Source organism: Capra hircus, chromosome 15 (genome assembly GCF_001704415.2).
Source record: "Capra hircus breed San Clemente chromosome 15, ASM170441v1, whole genome shotgun sequence".
NCBI classification, from domain to species: Eukaryota; Metazoa; Chordata; class Mammalia; order Artiodactyla; family Bovidae; genus Capra; species Capra hircus.
The window spans coordinates 65,417,264-65,429,949 of NC_030822.1; the positions used below are offsets into that span (position 1 = coordinate 65,417,264).

Genomic DNA, 12,686 nt, shown 5'->3' on the forward strand with positions numbered 1-12,686 from the left:
ACGGGCGGGATTCCTCACACTGGCTTCCGGCATTTGTGGATTTAAGTGATCTTCCCTTTACATAATTTAGATGTTCATAGTTTCCAAGAGAATACAATTTTTACCAAGACTAGTTGAAAGTAATTTGTATATTGTAGTGTAATTGTATTTCTGTTGTAACCGACATACTAACCCATCTGTTGCCACACGTGTGTTAGAGCCCTCAAAGTTTCTAGGGGTACCCTGTTCTTAAATGTCCACATAAAGTGTTTAGAGCCTCACTTTACTCATTAGTAGGGACTAGATAGTTCCACCCCCATTTAAGATTTGGTATCTTCTAGTTATATTTAGGGAGAATTCCTAAAGTCATCAATGCTATAGTCCAATTCTTTGCTGCCATATGATTTATAAATATTGCTTCAAGTCTTGTCTGTGATTTCTCTGGGAACACTACTTTTTCCTTTATTCTCCAGTATACTACTCATAAAAAGATGTTGTGTGTCACAGGCTGGCTGAAGACAGAGGGAATTTAGAGCATAGCAGAGAATAGGAAGTATTTGAAATGAATATTAGATGTTATTATAAAGAACAGGGAACAACTTCAAAATTAATTTGACATATTGTATCCTAAATTTCCTCAGTCACCTCCTTTACTTTGTGTTCTCCTTAGGATTTATTCTTTTTTTTTTGAAGGCGGCAGCACAATGTAGTCATTGAGAATGTGGGTTTTAGAGTTTCTGTTGCTTGGGTTCAAATCTTAACTCTGTGACTTACCATCTTTGTCACTTTAGTATCATTATTTAATGTTCTGTGTCAGTTTCCTTATCTGTAAAATGAATGTGCTGGTTCCTATCTCACAGTGTTACTGTGAGACAATATATATAAACCACTTCAAATAGTATTTATTAAATCTTGTGATTATTACCAGATCACACGCTGTTTCTAGGTCTGGTTCTTCTTCTGAGAGTATTAGGGTCCCCAGAACTCCTACTAAGACAAGACCCCTAAATCCTGTTAATTGCTAAGTTTCTTCAGGTTAGGCCAGGCCCATCAAGATCCTTTCTTGAACAGGACCCTTAATCCAAAGATGAAATAAGCATCTTCAATATAAGGCATGCAGAATTACAGTCATGTTTTGTTGCGGATGGATTTACCCCTTTTTATATTAGACCCTTCACATATATAACTGGTAAGAACTACTTTTTTAAAATGATAAATAAGAACCTACTTAGCCCTAGTCATCAAATGTGGATTGATTTGCCTTTTGTGAAAGCAGTCATAACTTTATGATTCATTTGGATAAAAATAATGGTTTAGGGACTTCCCTGGCAATCCAGTGGTTAAGACTCTGCACTTCCAATGCAGGAGGCATGGACTCAGTCTCTGTTTGGGGGACTAAGATCCCACATGCCACATGGCATGGCCTAAAAATAAATAAATGATTTATATTGCTTTATTTTTTTCATTAGGTTACCCTTTGGTCTGTGATAGCCAGATGAAGGAGACTCCTGCATCATTTCCAGAGAGTGATAAAGAAGCCTTACAACTGGAGCAAGATTATGTCCATCGGGTTTATGAAGAAATTGCTAGGCACTTCAGCAGCACGAGACACACCCCTTGGCCACATATAGTAGAGTTTTTGAAAGCTTTGCCGAGTGGTTCATTAGTTGCTGATATTGGATGTGGAAATGGAAAGTATCTTGGCATCAATAAGGAGTTATATATGGCAAGTAATTATCTTTTCTGGCTTTATTTTTGCTTTATTTGTTAAGGTTATCATCACCTTCCTCATGTTATAATGCTGTGTTTTTAGGTCATTGCAGAAAATTTATAACTAACAGGTTGAAAATTAATGAACATTCTTATTCTTTTTTATTCCCCTAGAAATTTATAGGCATGATATTATTTGTAGTTTTTTGGCTTTTTGTTCTCTTTATGCTTTCTAAGAAGATTACTTTATCAGTAAAACTATCTTATAGAACTCTTTATAGGTTATAAAAAGGATTTTTATTTATAGGAAACATTTTCTTTGCTTAGTTCCTCATAAGAAGTATAAAGTAGATACTTTGATCCATCTTTAATAATTGAAGAAATTGAGTCTCACAGAGTTTTTATATTATTTCCTTGGTATTGTATTATTGGGCTTCCCTGGTGGCTCAGACAGTGAAGAATTTGCTTGCAATGCGGGAGACCTGGGTTTGATCCCTGGCTTGGGAAGATCCCCTGGAGGAGGGCATGGCAACCCACTCCAATATTCTTGCCTGGAGAATCCCCAGGGACAGAGGAGCCTGGCAGGCTACAGTCCATGGGGTTGCAAAGAGTCGAACATGACTGAGCGGCTAAGAAGAAGTGAAAGTCGCTCAGTTGTGTCCGACTCTTTGCAACCCCATGGGCTGTGTAGTTCATGGAATTCTCCAGGCCTGAATACTGGAGTGGGTAGCCTTTCCCTGTCTTAGAGGAGATAACTAGAACTTAAGCTCATGCCTTATGACTCCAAATCTAGTATTCTTTTACTCATAGTAGAAAAAAGGGTTAGTATTTATTGTCTTTCTGTTGAGAAAATTAAGCCTCAGGTAGATTAAAAATTTGACCAAGGTTATAGCGCTCAATCTAGGATTGAACTCACTTCTCTTCTGATGCCAGAGTTTTCAGTTTTTACAATTTCCTTTCCTTAGGGATCACTTTTTTCTTCTGCTATGTTAGGAAGTAGGAATTCTCTGTGCATTAGTGTGTTGTTTGTAAATACTCCTGTCAACACTACTCCCTGAGGGTTGGAGCTTCCCTTTCTCAAAGTTAGGGAAGGAAGGACTAGAGTAAGGGGATTATGTAAGGAGAATGAGAGCAGTTCACTCATGGGCTGTTGTAGTATGTCAGATTGCTTGTAATCTTTACCTCATCCTAGATACTATACACCTACATAAAGAAAGAAAGGTAATACTGCAGTTGAGGAAAGGTAGACTTTATTCATTAAGAGGCAGACGAATTGCTTTTCATCAAAATAAGACATAAGTGTTCATATATTGCCATTATGTTTACAACTAAATTTTAATTTATAAAGAATAAGGTCTTGTGAATTAACTTGGTTCATTTTGAAGAGGAAATAGGTTTTAGATTTGTCACAGCTCTAACCATAGTTTCAAACAATATATCTTCTGATGTTTTAATCTTAAGGGACTGTCCAAAAATGTTTTTCACTGAATTCTGCTTTTACACTTTCTTGATGATAACCTGTGGCTTTATCTAGTCAGGTATCATTTGTGACAGTGAAACTAGGTTGAAGTCAGCCACATTGATTCAGTTGTATGATAACATTATCCTTTTACAGTTGAGACAAATGATTTCTTGATAATCTGAACCAAGAATCTAAAGCTGATTCAAGAGGAACATATTCAGAAGAATTAGAAAATCTTAAGTGCCCTCACTCTCCATTATCTGCATTCATTTCATCTGTGGCAGGCTGCGTGTATTCTTTTCTTTCTGCTCTTCTACTGCCATTTTCTGACCTTAGAGAAGGCTCGGTAGATGTTGTTCATGAATGAATGAAAACTACTTGTCTGGGTTGGAGTTAGGGTTTTCATTATACAAGAAATGGAACTATGTATGATAAAAGAGAAACCTACTTTTTTAAGCTGCTGAGGCTCCAACCTGGATGGAGCAATGATATTTGAGTGTATTTTGAACAGCATCTTTGAGCATGAAAACACGTGCGTTTCTCTACATTCATGAGATGATGTGATCTGAGACATTATTTTAACTATTCTAATGTAGCATAGTTTCAGAATCTAAAAAATTATTAGTATCACTGTTTTATATAATTTCTAACAAAATATATTTTTAAAATCCTAGCTTGGGTTCTCTTAGAAATAGTTTTATGAACAACTATTCATTTCTTTTAGAAGTAAATCTGTTCTTTTCTGATCCTAGGTATGCATGCACTTTTTCTTTTGCTATTTAACTCAAAATTTCTATATTCTGGTTAAGAAACACCTTTTTTTCAGACTTTCTCATTCTTAGCATCAGCATTAGCTGTTGGCTTTATTTTCAGAGTTAAAATTTACAGAAAAGATTTTATACCTTCAGGGAACTTATGGCCTTTATAATTATACCAATAATAGATGAGATATGCATACCCAGAGCTTGGCCGAGCTTATTTACCGAGTGATGTTTTGTGCATTGTTCTTAAAGTACTTTTAGTCCAGATGTATTTCTTAGATAATTAATATTTGGTATGTACTTTCTTGGTGGTTATAAATAGTTGCAAATTTAATAAAATAATGATAATGTCAGGTGTCTATTTATAATGGTAAGAATTGAAGATATGATTATATAGGTTTCTTTCATACATTTCTGTTTTTGTTTGGCTTTGCTTTTTAACTGTTGACTGCCCAGTACAGGAAGGAACAGAAAGGAACTAACAGTGTCAAGTATCTGCTGTGTGCTAAGTGCTATAATGAGGAAGTAGGAAAACTGACACTTGATCAGGTTATGACATGCTCAAGATTACAAGGTGTCAGGACAAGTTTTAACTTCATCTCCAACTGGAGATTTCATGCTTTGTGGCATTCTAATAAGAGAGATACCTTAGAGACTAGCTATGGTGACAGCACCAGGCTGTTAGCTCAGACATAGCAGGGCTGTCTGATGTCCACCTACTTATACATAATAGAAACTTATTAATGGTTTTTGAATAGTGAGAAGCAAATCTGTAAATTCACCTTCAACTTCTTACATGAAATTGAAGAATACTAGACTATATATATGTGATCTGTAATCTTGAAGGAAATGTGACAACCTCAAAATGCATGGTCTTTTAACTCAGTGTGGTACACTAACTCAGAGTATGTTACATGGACTTCTCTTCATATCTAGAATTCAGGACAAGAATCTTGTGCATCCTTTGTTTCATATAGCAATAATAACTAGCTTTTGCATAGTGCTTTTATGGTTATTTCAATATTTAATATGAATCATCTTTTGATGGTCATGCTAACCCTGAAAAGCAGGTATTTTTATAATGAGAAAACAGAAGCTCTGAGAGATTAGCTAATTATTACTCAAGACAGAATTCAGATCAAGAGTTTAACATGATCTTTTCATTGTACTTTATGCCTTTGCTTATTCCTCTGCCCTTTAAACTATATGTTGAGAATCTGATTTTCCTATAATTGCATGTTTTCTCAGTAGTTCTTAATATGCTCTCTTTTTTAAATTTATTTTTTATTGAAGGATAATTGCTTTATAGAATTTTATTGTTTTCTGTCAAACCTCAATATGAATCAGCCATAGATATACATATATCCCCTCCCTTTTGAACCTCCCTCCCATCTCCCGCCCCATCCTACCCCTCAAGGTTGATACAGAGCCCCTGTTTGAGTTTCCTGAGCCATACAGCAAATTCCTGTTGGCTATCTATTTTACATATGGTAACGTAAGTTTCCATGTTACTCTTCCCATACATCTCACCCTCTCCTTCCCTTCCCCCCATCCATAAGTCTACTCTCTATGTCTGTTTCTCCACTTCTGTCCTATAAATAAATTCTTCAGTACCATTTTTCTAGATTCCATATATATGCATTAGAATACAGTATTTATCTTTCTCTTTCTGACTCACTTCACTCTGTATAATAGGTTCTAGGTTCATCCACCTCATCAGAACTGACTCAAATGTGTTCCTTTCTATGGCTGAGTAATATTCCATTGTGTATACATACCACAACATTTTTATGCATTCATCTGTTGATGGACATCTAGGTTGCTTCCATGTTCTAGCTATTGTAAATAGTGCTTCAATGAACAATGGGATACATGTGTCTTTTTTGATTTTGGTTTCCTCACGGTATATGCCTAGGAGTGGGATTGCTGGTTTTATTTCTAGTTTTTTAAGGAATCTCCATACTGTCTTCCATAGTGGCTATATCAGTTTTTATTCCCATCAACAGTGCAACAGCATTCCCTTTTCTCCACACCCTCTCCAACATTTATTGTTCGTAGACTTTTTGATGATGGCCATTCTGACCAGTATAAGGTGATATCTCATTGTAGTTTTGATTTGCTTTTCTCTAATAATGAGTGATGTTGAGCATCTTTTCATGTGTTTGTTAGCCATCTGTATGTTTTCTTTGGAGAAATGTCTGTTTAGGTATTTTTCCCACTTTTTGATTGGTTTATTTTTCTGGCATTGAGTTATATGAGCTGCTTGTATGTTTTGGACGTTAATCCTTTGTCAGATTTTTCATTTGCTATTATTTTCTCCCATTCTGATGGTTATTTTTTCACCTTGCTTATAGTTTCCTTAGCTGTGCAAAAGCTTTTAAGTTTAATCAGGTCCCACTTTTTTACTTTAGTTTTTTTTTTTTTTGTACTTTACTTTCTTTTTTTTTTTTTTTTAATTTTTTATTTTTTTTAAATTTTAAAATCTTTAATTCTTACATGCGTTCCCAAACATGAACCCCCCCCTCCCACCTCCCTCCCCACAACATCTCTCTGGGTCATCCCCATGCACCAGCCCCAAGCAAGCTGCACCCTACGTCAGACATGGACTGGCGATTCAATTCTTACATGACAGTATACATGTTAGAATTCCCATTCTCCCAAATCATCCCACCCTCTCCCTCTCCCTCTGAGTCCAAAAGTCTGATATACACATCTGTGTCTTTTTTCCTGTCTTGCATACAGGGTCGTCATTGCCATCTTCCTAAATTCCATATATATGTGTTAGTATACTGTATTGGTGTTTTTCTTTCTGGCTTACTTCACTCTGTATAATTGGCTCCAGTTTCACCCATCTCATCAGAACTGATTCAAATGAATTCTTTTTAACGGCTGAGTAATACTCCATTGTGTATATGTACCACAGCTTTCTTATCCATTCATCTGCTGATGGACATCTAGGTTGTTTCCATGTCCTGGCTATTATAAACAGTGCTGCGATGAACATTGGGGTACTTTAGTTTTTATTTCTGTTACTCTAGGGGGTAGGTCATAGAGGATCTTGCTTTGATTTATGTCATCAAGTGTTCTACCTATGTTTTCCTCTAAGAGTTTTGTAGTTTCTGTTCTTACATTTAGGTCTTTAATCCATTTTGAGTTTATCTTTGTGTGTGGTATTAGGAAGTGTTCTAATTTCATTCTTTTACATGTAGCTGTCCAGTTTTCCCAGCACCATTTATTGAAGAGGCTGTCTTTGCCCTATTGTATAGTCTTGCTTCCTTTGTTGAAAATAAGGTACCTATAGGTGCATGGGTTTATTTCTGGGCTTTCTGTCTTGTTCCAATGGTCTGTATTTCTGTTTTTGTGCCAGTACCATACTGTCTTGATGGCTGTAGCTTTGTAGTATAATCTGATGTCAGGAAGGTTGATTCCTCCAGATGCATTCTCATGACTGCTTTGGCTATTTGGGGTCTTTTGTGTTTCCATATGAATTGTGAAATTTTTTGTTCTAGTTCTGTGAAAAATGCCATTGGTAATTTGATAGGGATCACATTGACTCTGTAGATTGCATTTGGTAGTATAGTCATTTTCACAATATTGATTCTTCCTACCCAGGAACATGGAATATCTCTCCATCTGATTATTTCCACTTTGATTTCTTTCATTAGTGTCTTATACTTTTCTATGTACAGTTCTTTTGTCTCCTTAGGTAAGTTTATTCCTAGATATTTAATTCTTTTTGTTGCAGTGGTAAATGGCATTGATTCCTTAATTTCTCTGATTTTTCATTGTAGTATATAGAAATGCAAGTGATTTCTGTGTATTGATTTTGTATTCTGCAACTTTGCTAAACTCGCTGATCAGCTCTAGTAATTTTCTGATACTATCTTTAGGGTTTTCTATGTACAGTGTCATGTCATCTGCAAACAGTGAGAGCTTTACTTCTTTTCCAGTCTGGATTCCTTTTATTTATTTTTCTTCTCTGATTGCTGTAGCTAGGACTTCCAGAACTATGTTGAATAATAGTGGTGAAAGTGGACACCCTTGTCTTGTTCCTGATCTTCGACTAGGGAATGCTTTCAGTTTTTTACCATTGAGAATAATGTTTGCTGTAGGCTTAACTTACATGGCCTTTACCAAGTTGAGGTAGGTTCCTTCTATGCCCATTTTTGAAAGAGATTTATTCATAAATGGGTGCTGAATTTTGTCAAAGACTTTTTTCACATCTATTGAGATTATCATATGGTTTTTATCTTTCAGTTTGTTAATATGATGTATCACATTGATTGATTTGCGTATATTGAAGAATCCTTGCATTCCTGGAATAAACCCAACTTGATCATGGTGTATGAGCTTTTGAATATGTTGCTGAATTCTGCTTGCTAAAATTTTGTTGAGGATTTTTACATCTATGCTCATCAGTGATATTAGCCTGTAGTTTTCTTTTTTTGTATTGTCTTTGTCTGGTTTTGGTATCAGGGTGATGGTGTCCTCGTAGAATGAGTTTAGAAGTGTTCCTTCCTCTGCAATTTTTTGGAAGAGTTTTAGAAGAATAGGCATTAGCACTTCTCTAAATGTTTGATAGAATCTCCTGTGAAGCCATCTGGTCATGGGCTTTTGTTTTTTGGGAGATTTTTGATCCCAGGTTCAATTTCAGTGCTTGTAATTGTGTTTTTCATAATTTCTATTTCTTCCTGGTTCAGTCTTGGAAGATTGAACTTTTCTAAGAATCTGTCCATTTCTTCCAAACTATCCATTTTATTGCCATATAGTTGTTGCTGGGAAAGATTTAGGGCAGGAGGAGAAGGGGACGACAGAGGATGAGATGGTTGGATGGCATCACTGACACAATGGACATTGGTTTGGGTGGACTCTGGGAGTTGGTGATGGACAGGGAGGTCTGGTGTGCTGCAGTTCATGGGGTCACAAAGAGTTGGACATGACTGAGCAGCTGAACTGAACTGAATGCTGGTGCTGCTGCTGCTGCTGCTACTGCTGCTAAGTCGCTTCAGTCATGTCCGACTCTGTGTGACCCCAGAGACGGCAGCCCACCAGGCTCCTCCGTCCCTGGGATTCTCCAGGCAAGAACACTGGAGTGGGTTGCCATTGCCTTCTCCAATGCATGAAAGTGAAAAGTGAAAGGGAATTCGCTCAGTCGTGTCCAACTCTTAGCGACCCCATGGACTGCAGCCTACCAGGCTCCTCTGTCCATGGGATTTTCCAGGCAAGAGTACTGGAGTGGGGTGCCATCGCCTTCTCCAACTGAACTGAATAGTCAATTATAATCTTTGTATTTCTGCAATGTCTGTTGTAACCTCTCCTTTTTCACTTCTAGTTTTGTCTATTTGATTCTTCTCTCTCTTTTTCTTGATGAGTCTGGCTAAAGGCTTGTCAATTTTTTTTATCTTCTCAAAGAACCAGCTTTTGGTTTTATTAATCTTTACTATTGTTTCTTTCATTTTTTTTCCATTTATTTCTGCTCTGATCTTTATGATTTCTTTCCTTCTACTAATTTTGAGGTTTTTGTGTTCTTCTTTTTCCAGTTGTTTTAGGTGTAAAGTTAGGTTGGCTATTCAGTATTTTTCTTGTTTCTTGAGGTAGGATTGTATTGCTATAAACTTTCCACTTAGAACTGCTTTTGCTGCATCCCATAGGTTTTGAGTTGTCATGTTTTCATTGTCATTTGTTTCTAGAGTTAGTAGTATTTGCTATGGATTAGATGTGAGGTCCCCCAGAGAATGAGGAGTCAGATGCCTGGCTTTATATTCTGAGCAGCTAGATGGATAGTGCTGTCATCTTCAATGACCCTTGTTAAGTTGGTTTAGCCGGAATGCCCTGATGTTTCCTCTTAGTGATTTTTCATCCGCAGTCCCCAACTCTGCTCCGGATCTCGTGGCTGACCTTTTGGAGAACAGCATCTGAAACTGAGACATGGTACCTCTCCTTCTAATTCATGCTGACCCCAGTAGAGTGGAGATGGGAGAGGCTGGATGGTCTGTTCCCAGACTGTCCCCTGCCGAAACCAGTTTCCCAGGGTGCCTGCCTTGGAGGGGACTGTAGGGACCCACACTCAGAAAACACTGCTTAGTTTGGTATTTAAATCTGGCATGCCAGAAATAACATTCCTTCTTCCTGCACCACAGTCTCTTAGTCTATGCCCACAAAATGCTGGCTTAACAAAAACTAAGGCAGACTACACAGAAAAAAAACGCAGAACCAGTGGGAGCTAGACTTGAGAAGATGGTTCATGTGCTCTATATTTTTAAGAAATAAAAACAATATAAGCACAACTTAGAAAATGGGTGAAGTAAAATATATTCCCTTATAATCCTAATCCCCTAAAAAACAAGTTTATTGTGAGGATATCCTTTTAGTGTTTTTCCAATATTTTGTTTAATGTAGTCATGAGTATGTATACAATTTGATAATCAAATATATCACTTAATATTTCTCTCTTGATATGTAGTCTTAGTTCCTGGACTTTATAATATTCTAAGACGTGTCTATAACTTGACATTTGGTTATGTTCAGTTTGGAGCTATTAAATAACACTGTATTGAACATGCATATTAAATACAATATGACAAGAGGAAGAATATGAATTTTTAGAGTGTAACAGACCTGGGTTTAAATCCTTGCACCCACTTTACTACTGATCAACTTAGGGCAAATTACTTATATTCTTTGAGATAGAGTTTCCTCATCAGGAATATAGTAATAATAATATATGACTCATAGTGTATTATCAGAGTTAAGTACATTTTTTATTCAAGTATAGTTGCTTTATGATGTTATGTTAATGTACCCCCCAGTATTCACTGCAGCACTATTTACAATAGCCAAGACATGGAAGCAACCTAAATGTCCATTAACAGATGAAGGAAGATGTGGTATATATATCCAATAGAATAGTATGCAGCCATGAAAAGAAATGAAATTGGGTCATTTATAGAGATGTGGATGGACTTAGAGTCTGTCATACAGAGTGAAGGAAGTCAGAAAAAGAAAAACAAGTATCATATATTAATGCATATATGTGGAATCTAGAAAAATAGTAGATTTGCAGAATAGGAATAGAGATGCAGACATAGATAATGAGCATGTAGACACTGGGTGGAGGCAGGGAAGGGGAGGGTGGGAAGAACTGGGAAATTAGGACTGACATATACATATATATATATATATATATATGCTGTGTGTAAAATAGATGATGGAAGAGTTAAGTACCTTGTTTACTTGTGTGTTTTTAAAAAAATTTATGTTGGATTGTAGTTGATTTATAATGTTGTGGTAGTTTCAGGTGCGAAGCAGAGTGATTCAGTTATTCATGTACATATATCTATTCCTTTTCAGATTCTTCTCCCAGTAGGTTATTACAGAGGATTGAGTAGATTTCTGTTGGTTGTCTATTTTATATATATTGAGAGTGTGTATCTGTTAATCCCAACCTCCTCAGTTATTCCTCCTCCCACGTTTCCCTTTTGGTAATCATAAGTTTGTTTTCTAAGTCTGTGAATCTGTTTCTGTTTTGTAAATAAGTTTACTTGTATCATTAAACAAATTTTTACATATACATGATATTATATTTAATAATATATATATATATTTATCTTTCTGACTTACTTCACTTAGTATGATAAACCTCTAGGTTCATTCATGTTGCCACAAATGGCATTATTTCATTTTTATGGCTGAGTAATATTCTGTTGTGTGTGTGTGTATATATATATACACACACAAACAAACATACATATATATAAAAATATATATACACACACCAACATTTTTATATACACACCACATCTTCCTTATCCATTTGTATGTTGTGGATGTTGGGGTTGCTTCCACATCTTGGCTATTGTAAATAATGCTGCAATGAACATCAAGGTGCATGTATCTTTTTGAATTATGGTTTTCTCTGATATATGCCCAAGAGAAGGATTGCTGGATCATATAGTTGTTCTATTTTTATTTTTTTAAGTAACTGCTGTACTCTTCTTGAAAGTGGCTATGCCAATTTACGCTCCCAACAATAGTGTAGGAGAGTTCTCTTTCCTCCACACTCTAACCTTTATTGTTCATAGACTTTTTAATGACAGCCATTCTGACTGGTGTGAGGTGATACCTCATTATAGTTTTGATTTGTATTTCTCTGATTATTAGTGATGTTGACCATCTTTTCTTGTGCTTTTTGTCTATCTGTATGGAAATGTCTACTTAGATTTTCTGCCCAATTTTTTAATTCAGTTGTTTGTTTTTTTGGATATTGAGCTGCCTGAGATGTTTGTATATTTTTGAGATATACAAAATATATTGTTAGGATTTTTTTTTTGAGATATACAAAATACCTTGTTGGTTGCTTCATTTGCAAATATTTTCTCCCATTCTCTGAGCTGTCTTCTTATTTTGTTTATGGTTTCCTTTGTGTCCAAAAACTACTAAGTTTAATTAGGTCCCATTTGTTTACTTTTGTTTGTTTTCATTAGTCTTGGTGGTGGATCCAAAAAGATATGGCTGCAATTTATATCAAAGAGTGTTTTGCCTGATTTTGTGTGTGTGTGTGTGTGTGTGTGTGTGTGTGTGTTTGTAAGAGTTTTATAGTATCTGGTTTTACATTTAGGTCTTTAATCCATTTTGAGTTTATTTAATTGTAGTAGTCTGACACGACTGAGCAACTTCACTTTCACTTTTCACTTTCATGCATTGGAGAAGGAAATGGCAACCCACTCCAGTGTTCTTGCCTGGAGAATCCCAAGGACGGGGGAGCCTGGTGGGCT

The 12,686-nt window shown here is 36.1% G+C and overlaps 1 protein-coding gene across 2 annotated transcripts in view; it reads left to right on the plus strand.

The window, feature by feature from the left end:
* The window catches only part of ALKBH8 (alkB homolog 8, tRNA methyltransferase), a 126,806-nt gene that overhangs the window by 92,564 nt on the left and 21,556 nt on the right, over positions 1-12,686 (plus strand). For both annotated transcript variants that reach the window (XM_018059848.1, XM_013969562.2), the window contains one exon: positions 1,449-1,705. In XM_018059848.1, coding sequence (XP_017915337.1) covers positions 1,449-1,705 — 257 coding nt within the window. The remainder of the gene's footprint in view (positions 1-1,448; positions 1,706-12,686) is intronic.